We start from the raw sequence: 23876 nt of genomic DNA on the forward strand, positions 1-23876 counted from the left end.
TGAAGGAGTGGAAGGCTTGGAATATGATATTTCAGAAGTTAAAAGAGTTAGGATTAAAGCCAAGAATTAACTACCAGCAAAAATGAATATAATGTTTTGGGGCAAATTTTAATATTTAATTAAACAGAGAGTAGAAATAAATGGAACTTTCCTTAAAATTATAAGGAGTATCTATTTAAAACCTTCAGTGAGCCTCACCAGGACTGGGGATAGGTTAGAAACCTTCCCAATAAGATCAAGAGTGAAGCAAGGGTGCTGATTATCACCACTATAATTCAGTATTTTGTTTATTATTTTTTTCTTTTTTTATATGTCTATTTATTTATTTAGTTTTAGTTTTAGTTTTCAACATTTACTTCCACAAGATTTTGAGTTCCAAATTTTCACCTCATCTCGCCCCTCCCCCCACCCCAAGATGGCATGCTTTCTGAATACCCTTTCCCCTAGTCTGCTTTCCCTGCTATCTCTCCCCCCCTTCCCCTTCTATTTTCCTATAGGGCAAGATAGATTTCTGTACCCCATTTCCTGTATTTCTTATTTCCCACTTGCATGTAAAAACATTTTTTTAAACATGTGTTTTTAAAACTTTGGGTTCCAAATTTTCTCCCTTCCTCCCTCCCCACTCATCCTCATTGAAAAGACAAGCTATACATGTGCAGTTATGCAAAACACTTCCATAGTAGACATGCAGTGAAAAACTAACTCTATTTCCCTTAATTCCTATCCCACCCCCCATTTATTTTATTCTTTTTTTTGACCCTGTCCCTCCTCAGAAGTATTTGCTTCAGATTATCCCCTTTCCCAATCTGCCCTCCTCTCTATCATCCCCCTACTCTCTCGCCCCCTTCCCCTCCTATTTTCCTGTAGGGTAAGACAGATTTCCATGCCCAATTGAGTGTGTATGTTATTCCCTCCTTAAGTCAAATACTATGAGAATAAGATTCACTCATTCCCTCTCACCTTCCCCCATTCCCCCTCCACTGTAAGAGCCTTTTCTTTTCTGTTTTTTTTTTTGTGAGATAATTTACCCGTTCTACCTTTCCCTTTCTCCTTCTCCTAGTATAATCCTCTCTCACCCCTTAATTTTATTCTCCAGATATGACCCTTTCTATAATTCAGTATTACACTAGAAATGTTAGCTATAATGATTGCAATGGAAGATTATTGTTTTCTAGGAAATGACAAGCAAGGTGATTTCAGAAAAAAAAGTGTAAAGGCTTACGTGAACTGATTGAAGTGAACAGAACCAATAGAATGTTGCACACAGTAACAGCAATAGTTTTTGATGAAGATCTGTGAATGATTAAGCTATTCTCAGCAATACAATGATCCAAGACAAGCTCAAAAGTCTAATGATGAAGCATAATATCCACCTCCAGAGAAAGAACTGATATTGATTGAATATATACTGAAGCATGCTATCTTTCACTTTCTTTTTTTACTTTATGTTATACTTGAGTCTTCTTGCACAAAATGACTAATATGGAAATGTTTTATATAACAGCACACGTATAACATATCTGATTACTTACACTCTCAGGGAAAGGTGAGAGGAAAAAGGAAGGGATCGAATTTAAGACTCAAAACTTTAAATTAGAAAGTTAAAAAAATTAAATTAGGTATAGCAATAAAGGAAGAAAAAAACTGAAAGAATCAGACAACGAGGAAACAAAAATTGTCACTTTTTGCAGATGGTATAATGATATCTTTACAAAATCCTAGAAAATAAACTAAAAAGGTACTTTAAATGATTAACAACTTCAGCAAAGTTGCAGGATATAAAATAAACACACATAAACCCCAGCCCCAAGAGATAGAAAAAGAAATTCCATTTTAAATAACTGTAGACAGCATAGAATGTTTGGGAATCTACCTGCCAAGGGAAATGATTTTGGGGCTCTGAAGACCAGAACAGTAATGATGAGTGGAAATTTGAAACCCAAGATAAATAAGGAGATGTTGAAAGAATTCCCTGTCTCCTTCAGTGAGATCACACCACCAGACCTACATGAACATCCTATGATGTTGGAAGAAGTGAGATGTGACTGCTGAGTCACTGTTGTCATTCACTGAAAGATCATTGAGAATGAGGCTGGTGCTTCAAGTCTGAAGGAAAACATTTCCATTTTTAAAAAGGAAAGCAGGTATAGTCTGTTAATTATAGGCTAGGGAACTTGATTTTACTTCATTGCAAAATTCCAAAATAGTTTATTAATGAATTGTGTTGATCACTAAAATGCGTCTTGATTTTATCAGGAACAAATCAAGATGGAAATTTGTAGCCTACATGATAGCACAACTAGGTAGATTCTAAACTGGTTGAATGGCTGGGGAGTCATCATCAATCAGTTGACATCAAATTGGAGGAATAATGATCTGTACTTAACCCTGTGCTTCTTAATATATTCACAATTTGGATGAAGGTTTAGTTGGAGCAGCTAATTTTTAACCTGAGAAGGATAGTTACCATGTTGTATGAGAGAATCAGAATTCCAAAATATCTCAATAGGGAAGAATGTTGACCCAAATGTAACAAGACAAAATTGGTTAAGGGACAATTGAAAGTATTACATTCTGATTTTCAAAAATCAACACTCTAAGTACAAGCTGGGCGAGGCGTGGCATCCATAACAAACATTTGCCTGAAAAAAATTTGAGATGCAACATGTTATAGAGAGAGTGCAAGCACTGGATTTATTTAGGATTTCTGAGTTCAAATCCTGCTTCATATTTATTAGCCATGTGATGATGAATAAATCACTTTGGTCAATAATCAGAGTCTTAGCTTCCTTATCTATAAAATGTACTATCTACCTCAAAGGGTTATTGTATGTGTGGGAGGGGGCAGTTTCCAAATCTTAAAACATTATAGAAATTTAAGCTGCTATCATTTTAATGGACTTCAAGATTAGTTAGTTAGAAGCACGATGAGGCCGACAAAATGGTTTATTGAGTGTGATCTTAGTCTACATTAAGAGCAAGGCACAGTGTGGCTAGAAGGCTTTTAAGGGGTGAAAGGAATACCTGAATGCATAGTTCAAAGGAGTGAAAATAACCAGACCTGCAAACTAATGAATAATTATCCACATGGAAGCTTCCAGGGAAATTCAGTCAATTTAAGGAAACAAATCAATTCAATCAATGATTTAATTCTATTTTGATGCCTTCATGCACAGGCCTTCTCACTTTCATTATCACCACTTTATTCTGTTTATGTCTTGTATATGCAGGATTGCTTGCATGTTTTCTCCATAATTTCATGTCGTTCAGACTGTATTAATCTTTCCCCTCTTTAATAAGAATGTACTAATTTTTTGCATAGCAGTAATATTGTACAGATTGAGGAAGGGGGAAATGAGTGGACCAGATCTATGATTTCATTATTATAGGAAATCCTAGTGAAGAAATTCCCTCAGCCTATAGACACTGGCCCCAGATTAGCAGATATGAGTTGTCTGGAGCACTGAGAAATTAAGTGACTTGCCAGGAGTCTCAGAGCCATTAATTGTCGAAGGCTGAAATCAAACCCATGTTTTTCTGATACCTATGCCTGCTTTGTGTCCTCTGCCCGAGGCTGTCTCAATTGTTGTTGCTATTGTCTTCTTTGGACTAATGCTAGTTGCCAAACGCTCATCTTATTTACAAATGTACTTGGTTCATTTTTATTTAAAATATTGATGATAATAATACTGATAATTTATTCCTTTGTCTTCACAGAACTTGCTATATTAAAAAAAGATGAAATGAGATAAACAGCAGAGGTTGGAGTAGGGTGGGTTCAATGAAAGAATGAAGACCTAAATGAGATAAAAGTAATGGGAAACATCTAATGACACTTTGTTTTTGTACAAACCTTGAAATTAACCCTCTTTTTATATAGTTCCTTCTCACAAAAGATGAAATCTTGACCAAGAGAGAGGATTGGGGGACAAACTCTCCCACTTTCATGAGAACTTCAACATCATCAGTGCCCCAAAGTTCATGATATCATATTTAGCCACAGGATTCTTTTCCACACCCAAAACCACCTGGTCCCCAGCAGTGATGTTAAAGGAAATATTCCATAAAGATGAGTGAATCTAGGTGGGGAAGGAATTGAGTCATTCCCTCATATCCACAGGCAGGCAAAACAGGACCAAGGTTGATGGTCCCGTCAGGAAGCCTACAAGCATGTTCATTTATCCATTCACTCATTCATTTACTCATACAGCACACATTTTCTAAGCACATTGTTTACACAAAAAAATCATTGTAGGTGTAGAAATCTCAAGGTCTGAGGGTTGTCTTATGTGATAGAATTAATTAATTCTAATTAATTAAAAGCCCTGCTTTTTGCTAGGATTTAGATAAGGAGGAAACTGAAAGACTGATGATGAATGGAACTACTAACATGCCTCTCATGCTGCCTTGAATGCATTAAATGCTTGCTTGGGAGTTTGATGAGATAACCTATGTACACTACTTTGCAAATCTTACAGTGATATTTAAATGTTAGCTACTACTACCATCACTTCTACTATTTTAAAAATTAAATTAGATCACACCCGAGCAGGAATCATTCAATCATCTCTCCATTGGATGGATGTCCTGAAGGGGTCCAGGTAAATGGGCAAAGGGGAAGCTGGTTGAACTCTCCCCTTCTAAGTCCCTGATCACTCCTATTCTCCATGGTTCACTCTCACATCACTTAGTATCAAGCAGTCCTGGTTTTCACTTCTGTGAGCAGTGTGTGCCTCTAAGCTCATTTGACTTATGATGATGAGGCATGGAGAACCAAAATTTCAATAATCATCAATAGATGTTTATGCAGATGTTGATATGCATGAAAAGCAGTGCCCATCTGGTGATCCAAGGAAGCTTTTTTTTCTCTAGTACAAGGATCTGAGGTTCCTGAGTTCCACTTATTCCATTAATATTGGCATTCTTTGCACTGACAGTGATGATCAGGCACCACACACCTGAGTACATAATCTTCAGAAGCTACTGTGGCCAAAACCAGCATGGTGCTCATTGATCTCCTGCAATGACACTTTGCATGCTTAGCTAGACTTGATGGCATGTACACAGCTGGTTGCTGCTCCCACACATGAAGCATTTCTTGCATTTCTCTTCTTCAGTCATTTCAGTCATGTGCAACTCCTTGTGACCTCCATGAGGTTTTCTTGGCAAAGTGCTGAAGTGGTTTGCCATTTCCTACTTCATCACATTTTTGTAGATGAGGAACTGTGGCAGAGTTAAGTGACTTGCTCAAGGTCACACAGCTAGTAAGTGTTTGAAGCTGGGTTTGAACTCATGGAAATAAGTCTTCCTGATTCTAAGCCCAGTGCTCAATGGACTCTGTAAACTAGCACAACTTACTATACCTAGAGCACTTAAATTTAGAGAGCTATATGAGCGGTGAGCAGGGCCATGAAAAAAAATTGAGACACCATATACAAGAATTATATCAGGACAGATATGATCATGGTTCATGGTTCCCAGACTGAAATATAGGGAGAAGAAAGGAATAAAATGACATTATGAAGGAAAACAACCTTACATGATGTCAGAATGTTTATCAATGCAATGACCTATCTTGATTTCAGAAGATTGATTGTTAAAATTAACATACTCCTCTTGTCAGTGTGGTGGTGGACTAATGGGATGAAATGAGACATTCATTGTCAGATGTGACAAATAGTTCATTTTATTTTGATTAACTATGATTTTTTTCTGAGGCAATATTCTATTAGGGAAGGATCATTTGAATATAATTATTTTTAGTTATCATTAAAACTTTAAAAAGTGACAACAAGAATTTTTTTTAATTGAGTCACAACAAACTCTAATGAGTCTTCAAGTTTGGATTCAAGAAGTGAATGGGATTCCTCTAAAACTTTTTTTAAACATTTTTTCATGATCCTTGCAGAATGGTGAAGCCTATGAATCTCTTCTTAGAACCATTTTTCTTATTTTTAATTTCTAATAAAAAATTCTAAATTTCAATTGGAAGTTAGTGAAAATAAAGATGTACATTTTTCCCACTCAAATTCACAGACCTTCTGAAAATTATCGATGGACCCCTTGGGGGATGGTGTAGAATAGTAGAACCCAGGTTGACAACTCATACTCTGAAATAAGGACCCTAATTCTCCACGTAATTAAAGCTGAGGCTACCATTATTTCTCACAAACATGAGTGATTTCTTGGAAGCCTGCATTTTGTGTCCATCAGGGGTTGGCACTGGGAAAGGTTTCTGCATAAGGGCCCATTGTAGAGCACATACAATAAGAAAAGGAGAAGTATTTGGAAAGATTGGAAGTAGTACTTTTTAAAGAGGGCAGTCAGGTTTCATCATGTTTCTGCATCGAACAATTTGGTCACTGCTTCTTAAGAACCAATTTGACATGCATTCTACATTGAATTCAAAGTGTCATAGGCACCAGGCTTGAGAAAGTCTTTCCTGTAGTTCTGAGGGGAAGACTCAGCCCTTCAGTAAGAGAGGGGCCACAACAATGCTTTGAAGTTATGGATAAGTTCTCAGTAGGGTGGTGTATTCATAATGCCATTAGTGAAGAAACTGTTAAGTGATCTCAAGGAAGGCAAACTAAGAAAATCATGTAAAACAAGGCTTCTACAACTCTGACCCTGAGGCATGTCACATAAAAGCAAGAGAAATGCTGATGCCAAGGAAAGTAGCAAACCAAGAATGCCCACTTGTGAGCCTGGGGATAACAACGGACATCACCTCAGGAATAAGGGACGTTACCTGCCAAGGTTGAGGCACCAGGTACACCTCGTCTCTCACAGATCTGATTTCTGAACTGGCATGGAACATTTCATGAAGAGCCCAGGCCACAGCATACACAGCACTATCGAGGAAGTAGCTGAGGCTATATGTGGTCATGTCAAAAGAGTGCAAAGGCAGCATCTCCAAGGAAACATTCAGTGGACAGTCCTCCTGCTCCAGTCTGGTTGACTCATCTGGGCACTCAAATGCCAGCACCCAGAACCTTTTGGAGAAAATGTCTCCTGGGTATTTGGTTGGGGTGATTGCCCTGAGAAAGGCTTTGAAACCAGGAATCTCATTTGTCTGATATGAAAATATAAGTGATCCATAAAAAGGAGAACCATGATGACCATAGGGTCTCATGGTGACATCCCAGTGTGATGTGATAATCCAAACCTTCCAAATTCCAAATAAAGGTGGCTGAGAATATCTCAGGATCATCGGTGAGTCTATATCACCATGGATAATGATCACCTTGGCTGATGATGCCATAATTCTGGGCATGAAGTCCATCTGGGATTCAGCAAGGCATCTCTCACTGACAGGGATCTTCTCTGTGAAGGCCGCACAGGCTTTGTTCCTTCTCATCTCTTCTCCCATGTCCCAGAGGAACTTCTCACCTCTCATGTCATCTGGGACAACCAGCCCCACCCAGGTCCAACCAAAATGTAGCAGCAGCAGAATGATACCCAGGTACAGAGAGGAGTCCTGAGGGGCCATCTGGTATAGGGAAGGAAATTGGGCCTTGTCACTCAGGACAGGATCAAATGGGACGTAGCTTAATTGGATGGGAAAGAAAGATGGGTCTCACTGGGCCATATGAAAGTGATACTGGGGCATAGCAACAAATCTCAATATATTACCAAATCTACTTAACTTCATTAGGGGGACAATAGAGTGGGCTCCTCTAGGTGTTGGTAGTAGATGAAATTCTAGCCATCCCAAGATTAGATCAGCTGAAAGACCATGACTGGAAGACAGAATATTCTGATGTTACTGGTTGTAAATCCTTCACTGCCCTGAACCATCCGTGACTTCTTTCTGAATTAGTTCAGCATTTCTCCTGACTCACTATCCTTGTTTGTGGCCCCAGAGAAATTTCCTGAGTAAAACTAACACATTATTACTATGTATTGGAGATGGTGGTGGTTAAGAAGAGATTCTTTCTTCAAGCAAAGTGGAATTCTTCAAGAATGGTGTTGCCAAGACCAAACTGCCTGATGATTAAATGTATGCTCACATATATGAGGCAGCTAGGTCCCACAGTTGATAGATCACTAATCCTAAAATCAGGAAAGTCTAAGTTCAAGTCCAGTGTCACACACTTATTATCTGTATGTCCCTGGACAAGTTACTTGAGCACTGTTTGCCTCAACTGAAAAAATAGGCATAATATTAGTACCTAATTCCCAGGGGTATTGCATGAATCAAATAAGATATTTCAAAATTGTTTGCAATACTCACAGCTTCATTTAACTGTTAATTATTATTTAAATAGTAATTGTTTGCAACATAGTAATAGTAACATGTCTGCAATATTGATTGCTCATTTTGGAATAATTTTTTTTTTAGGAATGGAGAACTCTTTAATCATTTGGGTGAAGAGGGTCCTTCTACCAATGAAGGTCAGTACCTTTTCTGTAACTTGTAGGTTTAGAAGAACCTACAGCATGGAGTGTCTAAGTGATTTCTCCAAAGTCATGGAGTCAATCCATTGCTCGGGTCCCGGGCTCACTCTCCCAGCCCCAGTCACACTGGCATGCCAGGTTCCTAGAGGCCAACTGGATACTTGTCACCTTAGGTTTCTAGAGTTCACTCTATGATGTTGAGTGTGTCTTTCTAATGCTATTCCTCCTTATTCCCTATCAGGGTATGAATTACATTCTAGCCACATTGCCTCAGAGGGAGTGCTGAATTAAGAGTCAGAAAGCTATGTGGCATCTAGGTGGCACAGTGGATAGAGTGTGGGACCTGGAGTCAAGAAGCCCTGAGTCTAAATCTAGTCTCCATTAGTTACTAGCTGTGTGACCGTGGGCGTGTCATTTGACTTCTCCATATATAAGATATGGAGACCCTGAGGTTGGCAAAGTTGTATCAGCAGAGTTCAGGTGGAAAGAAAAGGTTTAGGAAGAAGGAGGACTGAATTGGAAAAAATATCATCAGAAAATTGTGACACTGTGATCCAGAGTAGGAGAGGGAGTAGGGTACTGGCAGTCATGCCACTGATGAGTTCTAAAGAGGTATGAAATTCACTTTGGCTGCCCTCTCAGAGTGTTGGATTTGGAGGAGAAAAGTCCTTAGTGCAAATACTGCCTGAATACATAATAGTTATGTAGCATCTAAGTGGCACAGTCAAGAGAATGCTGCACATGGAGGCAGGAAGACCAGAGGTCAAACCTTGCCTTAGTCAGTTATTAGCTGTGTGATCCTGAGCAAGTCACTTAACTCCTCTCTGCTTCAATTTCTTTAACTGTAAATAGGAGATTAATAATAGCGCCTACCACACAGGGTTGTTCTAAGGGTCAAATGATATACTTGTTCCATAGTATGTGGTACATAGTAGGCACTTAATAAAACTTCTATCCTTTCTACCTTCTATCTAGTATAATGCTGGACAAGTCACTTCACCTCAAAGAAAAGAGCAAGAGACGTCATGTTTAAACCTCCCTACCTGTGGTATTCCGTAGAGCTCCAGAAGAGTTCCCATTTGGACAGAAATAGCAGATGTGGCACCTCCAATAACAGCAATGGACTTATCCTGCCTCTGACAACTATAATTTGGGGTTGTGGGGTCCTGTCCTGAAAGCCACCTCAGGGAGCTCTCCAAGGTCCTGGCATCACTATGGTAGGTGCTGTAGATATGAAAACCCAGGGTAGTATTAGGGAGCAGCCAGGGGTCTCTATTGATCTCGTCCACGGCAAACATCAGGGCTAGAACCTGCTGGTAATTTTTGTGTAGCCACCTGCAGGGAGTGAGGAGTAGATTAGAAGCTAGTAACAAATCCTATGGACCCCATACAACTTGAAGGAGACAAATCCATCCATGCTAAGTTCTGACCACAAGGCCCAGGGCACAGGCAGCTTGGTCTGTTGATTACAACACCTCATTTCCACATGACCTGCACTCCTATATTGTTGACCTCTTTGAAATTTGGAGTGTGGGTGGTAGAGGGGGAAGTTTTCCAGAATTACTAACCATGCTGACTATTTGGAATGCTATCCCTGCTCATGTCTACTTCCTGGCCTTTTTGCCTTCCTTCATGATTCAGATTAAATCTTTCTGTCTGTAAGAGTCCTTGCAAGTCCCCTCATGGTTAGTGGCTTTTCTTTGAGATTCTCTCCCATTACAATGTATATGATTTGGATTTACACAAGTGTTTGAATGTTGTCTGCCCCATTAGAGTATCAGCTGCTTAAGGGCATGGACCATATTTTTACCTTTCTTTGTAACTGCAACACTTAGCAGAGTGTAGGGCATGTAGGAAGCAGTTAATAAATGATTGCTGACTGACTCCCTGAACAGATTCACTTAGTCATTTCATTCAACAAGTGTTTATTGACCAGTTACTGTGTAAAATGCACTAGACAAATAAGAATTGTTCTCTGGTCTCAGTCTCACAATCTCATCTAGGAGATATGCACATCAATAACCCGTTTCTAAGGCAGAACATGATAGATGCCACATTCTTAGTGCTACACATACTAGCAGTTCAGGGAAGGGAAATGTATGCTCTGGCTCAGTACAGAGCCCACTTTTACCCCTTAAGGAAAATGTTCCCAGGAGGAAGCTGAACCGTTGCAGATGTATCTCTTGCCAGCTCAAGAAAACCTGGTTCTTTCCACAAAGTGTCTTTGGAAGATTTATCCTTTGAGGGAAACCTCTAATAGTAATAGTGGCTCAGTCTAGAAGGAGGCAAAGACCCAACTGGAGACAGTATGCTCACTGAGCACAGGAAGACTAGGACCTATTGTTGTGCTCTTCAATCTGTCTGAAACCTCAGTTTCTTGGGTTTGTGAGTAACACATGAGCAACTTTTCTTGTATTGTTCTCCCAGAACCTATTCCTGATGCAATGCCCAATTTTTTCTTTGATACCTGCAATGAGTCCTTCCTCTAGCCAGTGTTTACTCTGTATTTCTGCTCGATGTTATGAGAGTGGCACTCTAGTTTGAACAGGATGCTTCTCGCTTCTGGCCATTCATAACAGAGACATTACTGGTGACACTTATCCTATCAACTTTATATAGCTTTTAAAAAGGAAAACTCATGGTATTTGACCATTTTGCTTTCTCTTTCTCTCACCCCCTCTTCCTGTCTTTTCAGACCCAGACAGGGGCTAAAGAAATGTCCTATGCATTGTTAAATGTGACTAGAGAAAGAGAAATACAGAGGGGTATTTTTGTACAGGGGTGAGCCCTAGAGTTCCAGTGAGTCACTGAGGGAAGGTTCAGGGATATTGGGAATGGTCATATTCGAGTCATTTAATGGCTAAGATGACATCCATGTTGGAAAGCATTGATCTCATCCCCTCATTTCTATGTTTCATGAAGCACTAAAGAGATAGCAAGGTTTTCTGTATAAGGCATGCCAATCCACAATTCTCTGACCCAAACATATGTCAGGCTTTATCGTGTCATGGAGAAAGCCAATGACAGGTAATTCATCCTGCCCTTCTGGCCCTGTCCATTGATGCACTTTCATCACCAGCACTTAGTCTTGTTCATACTGGATGTCCCAGGGGCTTCCCGGGCTTCCCAGGCTTCCCAGGAATTTCCACGTCCAAAGACTTCATCTTAGTTCCTGCATGCATCCCACATCTGGAACTGGAGAATGCATTAAATAAGACTGGCCTCTGAGGTAGGAAGAGTGGCCTACTTGGTAGATTTCACAAGTAAAGATTTTTCCTTGCCATTATCATTGTCTTCCCTTGTATCAAAGAACATGTACCTGGCCAGTCTTCTATCAAAGGGTAGAGAACAGGAACTGACAAAGTTCAGAAGATATCTGTGTCAAGGGCTTGAGGTTTAATCATTGTGTGCACCACCTCCACTCACACAACTCACAAACTCCCTAGGACTTCTAGTCTTAAAACATTCCCTGATGCTTAGCATGACCCCAAGTATCATTATTTTAACCTATGTCTTCTTGTGTTCCATGTCCAGCCTCCTATTGAATATTGACACCACTTGCTGTTTCTCTCACTCATCTACTGTCTCTAAATATTAAGGTACATACTCTTGTAAATGCAATACATATATGTTCATGGAGAATATGAAGGAATAACAAAACAGGAATAAATGGTGGAAAGTTGGCCAGAATAAAGACAAAGCTTCTCAATAATAAAAAGTCTGTTAAATATCAGGAGATAAAAGAATTAAAGGTTTTTACAAGAAATACAATTTTTTGATTCACAATTTTAAAAGTTTACATAAGAAATATTGAGAGAAATTTATTTCTTGGTAGGCCATAAAACAATAACAACAGAAAGTAAAATGTCAGAAGAAACAGAAAAAATATTACTTGTAAGAATAAATGTGAGGGTGGAGCCTGATGGCAGAGTAAAAGCAGTGACTTGCTTGAGAACTCCTCCAAATCCCTCCAAATACCTGTAAAAAATGACTAAACAAATTCTAGAGCAGCAGAACACCAAAAGACCAAGTGGAACAAATTTCTAGCCCAAGACAACCTGGATGATTGACTGGAAAGGTCTATTATGCCAGGCTGGGAGAGGAGCACAGTTCAGCATGGTCTGTGCAGGCAAAGACGGATCCTCAGCAAAACTGGAGCAGGCCTCAGGGGACTGAATCACTCACAGATATGGTGGTTTCCAGATTTCTCAACCCACAAATGCCAAAGACAATTTAGAAGCTCAGTAGGAAAGGTCTGTGGGACCTTGGTGAGAAAGGAGAGTGGTCCACTCCCAGCCCTGGTACAGCCCTGGGGCAGTGGCTGCTTCCAGAGCTCTTGGCCAACAGACAGTGGGGGGATTGAGCAGCTGATCAGAGGAGGATTGCATGAATCTCTTTGCTGGCACTGAAGCTGGATTCTCTTGCTTTGCCTGTGCTTGGATCTGGGTCACAATTCTGCGTGGCGATCATGGGGGGAGAAGGAGCACTGGCGTGGTGGGCTTTGTAGTGGTGGTGGAGAGGGAATCACAGTTCCCTCACAGTTCCAAGGCAGAAAAGAGTGCTTATGGTCATGCATAGACCAGAGCACAGGACAAGAAAAGAGTAAACACCTCTCCTTTGATCATGTGATCTTGGAAGAACTGAAAATTTACAGGTACCTAGAAGTATCTCTGAAAATAGCTGCACAAAACTCCTGAAGCTTGGGACAGTACACCCTTCACAGTAGAAGCAGAGCCCTACCTTAACAAAGAGTTAAAAAGTCAAGCAATTGGCTGGGAATATGAGCAAACAGTGGAAAAAATTCAGACTATAGAATCTTACTTTGGGACAAAGAAGATCAAAACATGCAACCAGAAGACCACAAAGTCAAAGCTCCTACATCCAAAGCCTCCAAAACCATATGAATTGGTCTTAAGCCATGCAAGAGCTCAAAAAGGATTTTGGAAAGCAATTAAGAGAAGTAGAGGAAAATTGAGAAGAGAAATGAGAGTGATGCAAGAAAATCATGAAAAATGAGTCAACAGCTTGCTAAAGGAGACCCAAAAACATGTTGAAGAAAATATTACCTTAAAAATAGACTAACCCAAATGGCAAAAGAGGTCCAAAAGCTCACTGAAAAAAATGATTCCTTTAAAGTTAGAATGGAGCAAATAGAAGCTAATGACTGTGTGAGAAATCAAGAAGTTATAAAACAAAACCAAAAAAATGAAAAAAAGAAGACATTGTGGGGCAGCTAGGTGGCACAGTGGATAGAGCACTGGCCTTGGAGTCAGGAGGACCTGAGTTCAAACCCGACCTCAGACACATAACACATACCACTTGTGTGACTCTGGGCAAGCCACTTAACCCCAATTGCCTCACCAAAAAAAAAAAATAGAAGATAATGTGAAATATCTTATTGGAAAAACAACTGACCTGGAGATTAGATACAGGAGAGATAATTTAACAATTATTGAACTACCTGAAAGTCATGATCAAAAAAAGAGCCTAGACGTCATCTTTCAAGAAATTATCAAGGAAAACTGCTCTGATATTCTAGAACCAGAGGGTAAAATAGGAATTGAAGGAATACACTGATCACCTCCTGAAAGAGATTCCCAAAGGAAAACTCCTAGGATTATTATAGCCAAATTCCAGAGTTCTCTGGTAAAGGAGAAAATATTGCAAGCAGCCACAAAGAAATAATTCAAGTATTGTGGAAATACAATCAGGAAAACACAAGATTTAGCAGCTTCTACATTAAGGTTTCAGAGGGCTTGGAACATGATATTACAGAGGTCAAAGGAGCTAGGATTAAAACCAAGAATCGCCTACCCAGCAAAACTGAGTATAATGCTTCAGGGGGAGGAGGAATGGATATTGAATGAAATAGAGGACTTTTAAGCATTCTTGACGAAAAGACCAGAGCTGAGTAGAAAATGTGACTTTCAAACTAGTAGAATCTTATTAGAAAATAATGCTATTAGTATATACCAAATTAACAAAATTGACTATATTCTTTGACCAAAAATCTCGTTGTTTGGAATATACTCAGAGAGTTTTATTTTAAAAAAGAAATAAAAGGATTGCTTTGTTTATAGCAAAATAATTTATACTAGAAAATAAAAATCCCTAGAAGCCATATAAATGCCCAGAAATATGTAATACTTACATAAATTAGAGATACTTTGATAGGACAGAGTTACCATGGTGTTGTAGAGTGGTATCAAACTTGAATAGAAATAAAAGCCACTAAACCATAAATAAGGATCCCTGCAAGTTGCATATTAACTTGGAAAATCATATCTCATCCACATATTGTTTCATTTGTCTCCTGAAAGATTTCCCAAATACATTTCATCTGGTTTGTGTGGCAATCAGGAGTCTGGGCCAAATGGGGCTTTTGAGCTATGAGTTTAACCCCTCTAGTATGGTGCATAGAAAGCTGGCTTTCAAATCAAGATAGGCTGGGTTCAGTTCTACTTGTGATACATAATGTCTGATTGATTCTGAGTATGCCAGTTAACATGGTCAGTGTATCCGGGCAATTCTCCAAAACTGTGAGGAACAGAATAGTTGTTTAGCTATACTGGTAGACTGAATTTTGTCACTGGAAGCTTCCTATGCTATTAAATTTGTGTAATATACTCCCACATGCATTCACACATATATACATAAATACACACTTATGTTTAGATATATATCTATGTATTCATGTTTGTGTATATAAATATATTTCATATATAAGAATATTAAAAGAAAATGAAGATGGACAATTATAAAAAAGCATGAAAATAGCCAAGAAAACATTATAAAACAAATAAAAAGCTGAATGGGAGCAATAAAGTATACACAAAGTACAATCATAATGTAATAGAAAAGAAATGGATAAATAAGGAATGAATCTTGATGGGGACTTATAGCAACTGACTGAAAATTTCTTTTGACATTTTGGGGAAGCACTGAAATGTGGTTATTTAAATATAAGCATTAATTAAATACTTCTAATTGCTGTACTGCTATTTACTATTAGATTTATCATAAAACATTGTTAGTTAAGGAAACTTTGCATAGAGGCAATCGGAAATAAATGCACTCAATTTTAGAATTTGAATCAGTTCAATGAATGAAGAGATAAATATGGAGAAGGTAAAGAAAATGACAGAAAAACACAAACCATCTTGCAGGAACAGGGAGACAAACTGGGAAGTACTGATTATTTCCTTCTAATGAGATTCTGCTTGGCCTTTTTCAGGAATACCTAGATTCAGAAAGGCAGCGTTTGGAGTTAGGAAGACCTGGATTTGAGTCCTGCCTTTGAGACATTACCATGTGCAACACCAGCTTAACTAGGATCTCTCACAGAGGCTATTGATGCTGTTACTGTATCTTTAAAAAACAATAGACTATTGAGAGACTGTCAGTTTAAGTGTATGGCTGGAGAGAATGTTACTTGCTATAGTGGAAGAGAGACTGGGTGAGGTACAGAGGGGAAGGAGATGGAGAGAACCTTTATCCTGAAAAACTTCTGATTATATCCTGTGAGGAAACATTTATAGAGAATTTTTGAAAAACTTTAGCTACTATCTTCACAACATTGACTGGTGGTTGTGTGTTCCCAAAGCAGAGAAGACAGTGACTGCAGTGACGTGATAAAGGAGACAGGAGATTTTGAAATTATACATACGTATGCATAATGTAATATACATACATGTATACATATACATATATACACATATGAAGAGAAAGTGATAAAATGAGGGAGGGAGGAATAGAGTTGAACTGCTTTGGAGAAACTATTTCACTTGTTTATTACATAAATTAAATAAATAATATTTAGTAAATTGGAGTAAGGACTCATAACAGCTTATTAATTAAGGAGAGAGGCTATAATTTTAGTAACTAGTAAGGAAATATCCAGACACACCTTTGAATTACCTTAAAACTCAGGATTCTTAGAATGATCAAGGTCCCAAATTAAGGAATGCAAGTAGGTGATACAGAGGATAGAGTGCTAGGCCTGGAGCCAGGAAGACTCATCTTCCTGAATCCAAATCTGGCCTTTGATGTTTACAAGCTGTGTGACCCTGGGCTATTCACTTAACCTTGTTTACCTCAGTTGTCTCATCTGTGAAATGAACTGGAGAAGAAAATGGCAAATCACCCCAGTATCTTCACCAAGAAAATTCTAAATGGGGCCATGAAGAGTCAGACATAACTCAAAGTGACTGAACAACAACCAAGTCAATGAAATACTTAGAGTGAACCACCTCCTGCCCATTGAGGCCATACAAGAACTGACCAAGCCTTAACCTTTGTTATATATCTAATGTTAATGGTTCTATTGAAGATACCACCATTCTTCTAGTCACTCAGGTTTGTGATCCAAGAGTCATATACTACTCTTGATCTTCACTCTTACTCACCCATTAAATGAGTTGACAAATGGATTCTACTTCCTCAACACTTCTGGAGTCCAGGAGCAGAATATATTATGCTTCATCTGAAGTTAAAAAAGGAGGGGTGGCAATCCTGATCTCAGACAAAGAAAAAGCAAAAGTGGATCTCACAAGGAAGGAAACTATATCTTGCTAAAAGGTCCCATAGACAATGAAGTAATATTAACACTAAAAATATATGTACCAAGTGGTATTGCATCCACATTTCCTAGTGGAGAAGTTCAGGGAGTTACAGGAAGAAATAGACAGCAAAACTATACTAGTGAGAGACCTCAACCTCCCTCTCTCATAACTATAACATATCTAACCATAAAATGTATTAAGGCACAAAAACCTAACAATCCCATGCAGGAAGGCAGAAATATTAAATACATACATGCATTTAATGATGCAATAAAATTACTTGTAATAAAGAGCCATGGAAAGATAGTGTAAAAATTAATTGGAAAATAAATAATCTAATCCTAAAGAATGAGTGGGTCAAACAACAAATCATAGAAACAATCAACGACTTCATCCCAGAGAATGACAATAATGAGACAACATAGCAAAACTTATGGGATGCAGTAAAAGCAGTTCTGAGGGGAAATTTTGTATCACTAAATACTTACATGAATAAAATTGAGAAAGAGGAGATCAATGAATTGGGCATACAACTAAAAAACTAGAAAAAGAACAAATTAAAAACCCTCAATTAAATGCCAAATTAGAAATATTGAAAACCAAAAGAGAAATTAAGAAAACTATGGAGCTAATAAATAAAAGTAAGAGTTGGTTTTATGGAAAAAAATAAATAAATAAACCTTTGGTTGATTAAAAAAAAAGAAAGAAGAAAACCAGATTTCCTGTGTCAAAAATGAAAAGTATGAATTCACCGCCAATAAACAGGAAATTAAAACAATAATTAGGCGCTATTTTGCCAAACTACATGCCAATAAATCTGACAATCTTAGTGAAATGGAAGAATACTTATAAAATACAAATTGCCCAGATTAACAGAAGAGGAAATAAAATACTTAAATAACTTCATTTCAGGAAAAGAAAATGAACAAGCCATCAATGAACTCCCTAAGAAAAAAATCACCACAGCCAGATGAATTTACAAATGAATTCTACCAAACATTTAAAGAACAATTAATTCCAATACTATATAAACTATATGGGAAAATAGGTGAAAAAGAAGTCCTACCAAATTCTTTTCATGATAAATATATGGTGCTGATACATAAATCAGGAAGGGCCAAGACAGAGAAAGAAAATAGTAGACCAACACCCTAATGAATATAGATCCAAAAATTTGAATAAAATATTAGCAAAGAGATTACAGCAAATAACAAAGAAGATAATACACTATGACAAGGTGGGATTTATATCAGGAATCTAGGGCTTTTATGGAGAATGGAAGAATTTATGATTGAACAAGATAAAGAGAACATTATAACATGCAAAAGGGATAGTTTTGATTACAATAAATTGAAAAGCTTTTGTACAAACAAAGCCAATGTAATCAAGATTAGAAGAGAGGCAAAAAGCTGGGAAACAATTATTACAACCAGTGTCTCTGAGAAAGGCTACATTTCTAAAATATATGGAGAAGTGAGTTAAATTTATAAGAATGCATGTCATTCCCCAATTGATAAATGGTCAAAGAAAATGAACAGGGATTTTTCACATGAAGAAATTAAAGCTATCTATAGTCATATGAAAAAATGCTCTAAATCACTATTGATTAGAGAAATGCAAATTAAAACAGCTCTGAAGTATCACATCTCACCTATCAGGGTAGCTAACATGACAAAACAGGAAAAGGATAAATGTGGGAGAAGATGTGGGAAAACTGAAACACTGATGCATTGCTGTTGGAGTTGTGAACTGATTCAACCATTGTGGAGGGCAATTTGGAACTATGCCCAAAGGGCTATAAAAATGTGCATATCCTTTGACCCAGCAATAGCACTTCTAGGGCTGTATCCCAAAGAGATCATACAAATGGGAAAAGGACCCACATATACAAAAATATTTATAACAGTTCTTTGTGTGGTGGCTAAGAATTAGAAATTGAGGGGATGCCCATCAATTGGGGAATGACTGGGCAAGTTGTGGTATATGAACGTAATGGAATACTATTGTGTTGTAAGAAAGGATGAACAGGCAGACTTCAGAAAAACCTGGAAAGACTTACATGAACTGATGCTGAGTACGGTAAGCAGAACCAGGAGAACATTGTACAGAGTAACAGCCACATTGTTAGATGACTAACTTTGGTAGACTTAGCTCTTCTCAGAAATGTAAGGATCTAAGACATCTCTAAAAGACTCATGATGAAAAATGCTGTCCACATCCAGAAAAAGAACTATGGAGTCTGAATGCAGATCCATGCATATTATTTGTGCTCTCTCTCTCTCTTTTTTTCTTCTTTCTTGTGGTTTCTCTCATTGGCTTTAATTCTTCTTTGCAACATGACTAATGTGAAAATATATTTAATATGAATGTACATGTAGAGCCTATATCAAATTGCATATCATCTTGGGGAGTGGGGAGGTTAGGGAGGGAGCGAAAATTTAGAAGTCAAAATCTTATGTGAGTGAATGTTGAAAACTAAAAATTAGTTAATTAATTTTTAAAAAGAATCCTGTGGCTAGATATATCATGAGCTTTGGGGCATTATCTAATTGCGATGCATTTCTACCAAAAGTGAGACAATTTGCCCCCCAGTCTTTGCTTGGTCAAGATTTCACCATTTGTCAAGAGAAGATATATTAAAACTGGATTGATTTGAAGATCTGTATAAAAACTAAATGCCACTTTATGTTTCCAGCCACTTTAATCCCATTTAAGTCATCATTCATTCATTCAACCCAAGCCAATCCATCCCCATCTGTTTATCTCTTTGTCTTCCCAGCATTTGCTGGAAATACAAAGGAACAAATTATTATTACCATTATCATTTCAAAATAAAAATGAACCAATTATATTTGTAACTAAGATGAGTATTTGGCAAAAAGGGCGAAATAACAGCAACAATTGAGGCAGTCATGGGGGAGAGGACAGAGAGCTGGCATAGGTATCAGAAAAGGATGAAGTCACTTTCTGCCCCTGACATAGACTGGCTCTGAGACTCCAGGCAAGTCATTTAATTTCTCATTGTTCCAGGCAACTCCAAGTCTGCTCATCGCAGGACAAGCTCTATAGGCTGAGGGAATTTCTTCACTAGGATTTCCTATAATAATGAAATCACAGATTTAATTCATCCATTTTCCCCTTCTTCAATCGAACAATATTACTGTTATAGAAAGGATACAAAAGATTAGTACATTCTCACTGAAGAGGAGGAAGAGAATTAGTATACAGTCTCTATCACATGAAATTGTGGAGACAACATGCAAACAATCATGAATGTATCAGACATATGCAGGATAAAATGGAAATAATCACAGTGAGAAGGCCTGAGATTGAAGGCATCAATGAAGATTAAATCACTGATTGAATTGATTTGTTTCCTTAAATTGGCTGAATGATCCTGAAAGCTTCTTTGAGGCTAATTATTTCATTTGGTGACAGGTTTGGTTATCTTCACTGCACTGATCTATGGATGGAAGTATTTCATTCAAATCTTGGTAGCCTTCTACCTATATTGTGTCTTGCTCTTAACGTGGATTGGGGTCACACTCAGTAAACCATTTTGTCTGCCTCATCATGTTCTTAACTTACTAAGCTTGAAGTCCATTAAAATGACAGCAGCTAATATTATGATGGTGTTTAAAGATTTGGAAACTGTCATTTTATCTAATACACCAACTAGCTGTTCCCTAATAAAAACATGGTCAATAACTATTTACTAAGCAACTACCATGTACATTGGGGTATCTGGATGCCTCAGTGGATAGAGGGCTGGGTCTGGAGTCAGGAAGACCTGAGAACAAATTCGGCCTCACTTACTTTGTGACCCAGGGCAAGTCATGTGACCACTTTTCACCTTAATCCATTGAGAAGGAAATAGCAAACTACTCCAGGATCCTTGTCAAGAAAACCTCATATACCATATGGTCTACAGGGCCACAAAGAAGTGGACGTAACTCAACAACAACCAGAAGAAGAACAATTACCATGTACCAGGCACTGTGCTAAGCAGTAGCAATATAAAAAGAACCAAAAGTCAACCCTGCCCTAAAGGAATTCACAACATAATGGAAGTGACCCCCTCCCAACATTTTTTTTCTTTCTTGTGGTTTTTCCTTTTGGTTCTAATATTTCTTGACATAAATAATGTGAAAATATGTTTAATATAATTGTACATTATGGCCTATATCAGATTGCATGCCATCTTGGGGAGGGGGCAGGAAGAAAATTTAAAACTTAAAATCTTGTAAAGGTGAATGTTGAAAACTATGAATAAATAAATAAATAAATATTTCAGAAAAAATACATGCATTTCTGAATTTTGTTGACCGAAATATAACTTTCCAGAGCCACAGGTAACTCACTAAATATAAATGAGTGGCTGCTTGGCATCAGTAGAAGATTTTTCCACCATGAGTTCCTTATTTCATTGAAATCACATGCCAGAGCAATGATTTGTCATTTTCCAATGAAGCCTGATTCTCTAAACACACACACACACACACACACACACACACACACACACACACACAACCAGAACCCAAAGCCATGTCCCAGTATCATTAGTCTACAGTGACCTCACAGTAACACTGGCCTGGGGAAGTGGCCCCAAAGAGGTATTCATGACTTTCTTAACTCAGACTCCTCTTTCTGAGAGCGCATTGTGATTGATCATGGAAAGGTATCTGCACAGAAGGTTGAAACCTGCTGTGTCCTTCTGCATTTTCCCATCAAGCACAGACCAGAAAAGCCCTGTTCTCCTTCAACACAAAGCTTCAAACCATGCCCAGACCATCAGTGCAAAGGAAGACAAGATTCAATGAAAAAATCAGGCACTGACAACTAGCAGAGCAGAAGGTAAGCAAGGCAATTCTGTGGCAAGTTGCAGGTTCACAGAAGGAGAAAACACAAAGCTCATCAAATCTTTGAAAAGTTAGAAGACAGATTTCACAAACAAGTTCATGAAGCCAAAGCTAGAAAGTACCTAAGAGATCATCTCCTCTAATTCCTTCATTTAGTCTTAATAGTTGGAATGTATGTGACCTTTTCAGCATTTTGTACATAATTTCTCATTTCATCTTCACAACAATCTAGGAGTTAGGCACTGTTATTATCCCCATTTTATAGATGAGGAAACTGAGGCTGACAAAGAGTTAGTGCTATGATTAGGACAACACAAGCCCTAAGTATCCAAAGCAGAATTTGAACTCAGGTCTTCCTGACTCCAAGTCTAGCATTCTATCCGTTCACTATGCCTCTTCCTCTCCGATGAGGACTGAGGTCTAGGAAGGTGAAGTACTTGGTCAAAATCACCCAAGTAATGAGGATCAGAGACACATTTTGAGTCTGGGTCCTCTGATTTTTGAGTCAGCATGCTTCCCAAAGTGGTCTCCTTAGAATAGACTTGGACCATCCATCCCTGATGCTCCTATTTGCTGTGACCCAGGGAAGAATCTTGGGTAGAAAACTATTTGGGGAATATAAATGACAAGAAAACTAGTTGCAATGCCCAATAACCCTAGTTGTGTCTATATAGCACACATGGACCCAGCCCATCTTATAAGTATCATTGATGACAAAGAATAATCTGACGGGACAATCAATCCACCCTGATTAGTGCAGAACTCTGCAAACTGCATTCTCTAATGACTTGGGAGGGAAGCCTCATTCATTTCATTTTCTTAAGGGAAAGAAGTCACATATCTCCACTATTGCTCACCCTCACCTGTTGTTACAGCCTGCATTTATTCAGTATCTTTTGAGCAGCATGGTATCCTGGAAAGGGCACTGGTCTCACTATCAGAAAGGCCTCTCTGGCCAGACTCCCTTGGAGGCTCAGTTTCCTCTTCCGTAAAATATGTGTTATAATGAGCAGGCTCCCTGACCCACAGAAAGGCTCTCAAGCCTAGGCCAACATTGTCTACAGATTTTAAGGATAGATAAAAAGATGAGAGAGATGCAAGGAGAGTCACAGACAAGAGGACAGGGAAAGTCCCTAGGAGCTGGGGACTGAATACCCAGGCTTGCTCAGCTATTTCCTAAGGTGAAAGCCCAGGCACCTCTTCACTTACTGGTGTGGATGACAGGCCTTGTGTGGATGCTCAGCTCCTGTAAAATTCTTCACTGCCATCAAGAATAGGGGGAAAAATCCAGTAATGACCAGGTCTCCATCTCTGTGAACTCGTGGGCGGATTTGGTCAAAGCAGGGGTACTTTTCTTCCCAGGCTAAAGAAGAAGGTATGTTGAGGAGGAAAAAGAGGGATATCAGAAGGGACATTGGAGCCTGTGTCCTGAGCAGTGTATCCAACTTTGAGCCTGTGAGCAGACAGGGTGTCTACAGCCACTACCTGAGTCACATTTTAATGGGAAAGTCTTTTTTTGTCTGATGGATGCCTTCCCTGGACAGATTCCCAGACACTGGTCTGTTTCTGGCACAGGAGCAAACACAGCAGATGTCCAGCTCCTGTCCAGGAGCTGAGCTGCAGGAACCAGGTACCATTTATAATCCTAGTAAAGATGGGAAGGGCTATGGTCCCTAGTTGGTGAAGGTGCATGTATCAAGAAGGAGCTCTAGGGAGCTTGACTGCCTGGGGCTCTGCACCTGCATCTCAGCCTCCAAGGGAAACCCAAAAGAAAAATATGTTTAGACATCATCTTCCTACTTCTCAGCAAATCCTCATGGTAATCAGGCAGCCTGTTGCCGCAAGGACATTGGCTAACCTTTAGAAACTTGAGTGCAGCTGACATAGCAAAACTCCCAGGACTCAGAGAAGGGCATGAGTTGGATCAGAGGTGATCAGCCCCAATTCACTCTGAAGAGGGGAGAGTAAGCTGATGTCAGTGGCTGCCAGCCTCTTGCATCAGGCCCTAACATTCTATGAGTTGGGCAGCACTTGTTTTCCAAACTCAGGAACTGTAAAA

The 23876-nt window shown here is 38.7% G+C and overlaps 1 protein-coding gene across 1 annotated transcript in view; it reads right to left on the reverse strand.

The window, feature by feature from the left end:
- LOC114041243 (vomeronasal type-2 receptor 26-like) overlaps positions 1-23232 on the reverse strand; it is a 43995-nt gene extending 20763 nt beyond the window's left edge. The window contains 6 exon segments of the mRNA XM_027859593.1: positions 3854-3916; positions 3919-3971; positions 3974-4079; positions 6749-7547; positions 9433-9732; positions 23027-23232. Of these exon segments, the coding sequence (XP_027715394.1) occupies positions 3854-3916; positions 3919-3971; positions 3974-4079; positions 6749-7547; positions 9433-9732; positions 23027-23232 (1527 nt within the window).
- Between the last annotated feature and the right edge of the window lie 644 nt (positions 23233-23876).

This window comes from Vombatus ursinus, unplaced genomic scaffold, assembly GCF_900497805.2.
Source record: "Vombatus ursinus unplaced genomic scaffold, bare-nosed wombat genome assembly UNPS02014170.1, whole genome shotgun sequence".
Classification (NCBI taxonomy): domain Eukaryota; kingdom Metazoa; phylum Chordata; class Mammalia; order Diprotodontia; family Vombatidae; genus Vombatus; species Vombatus ursinus.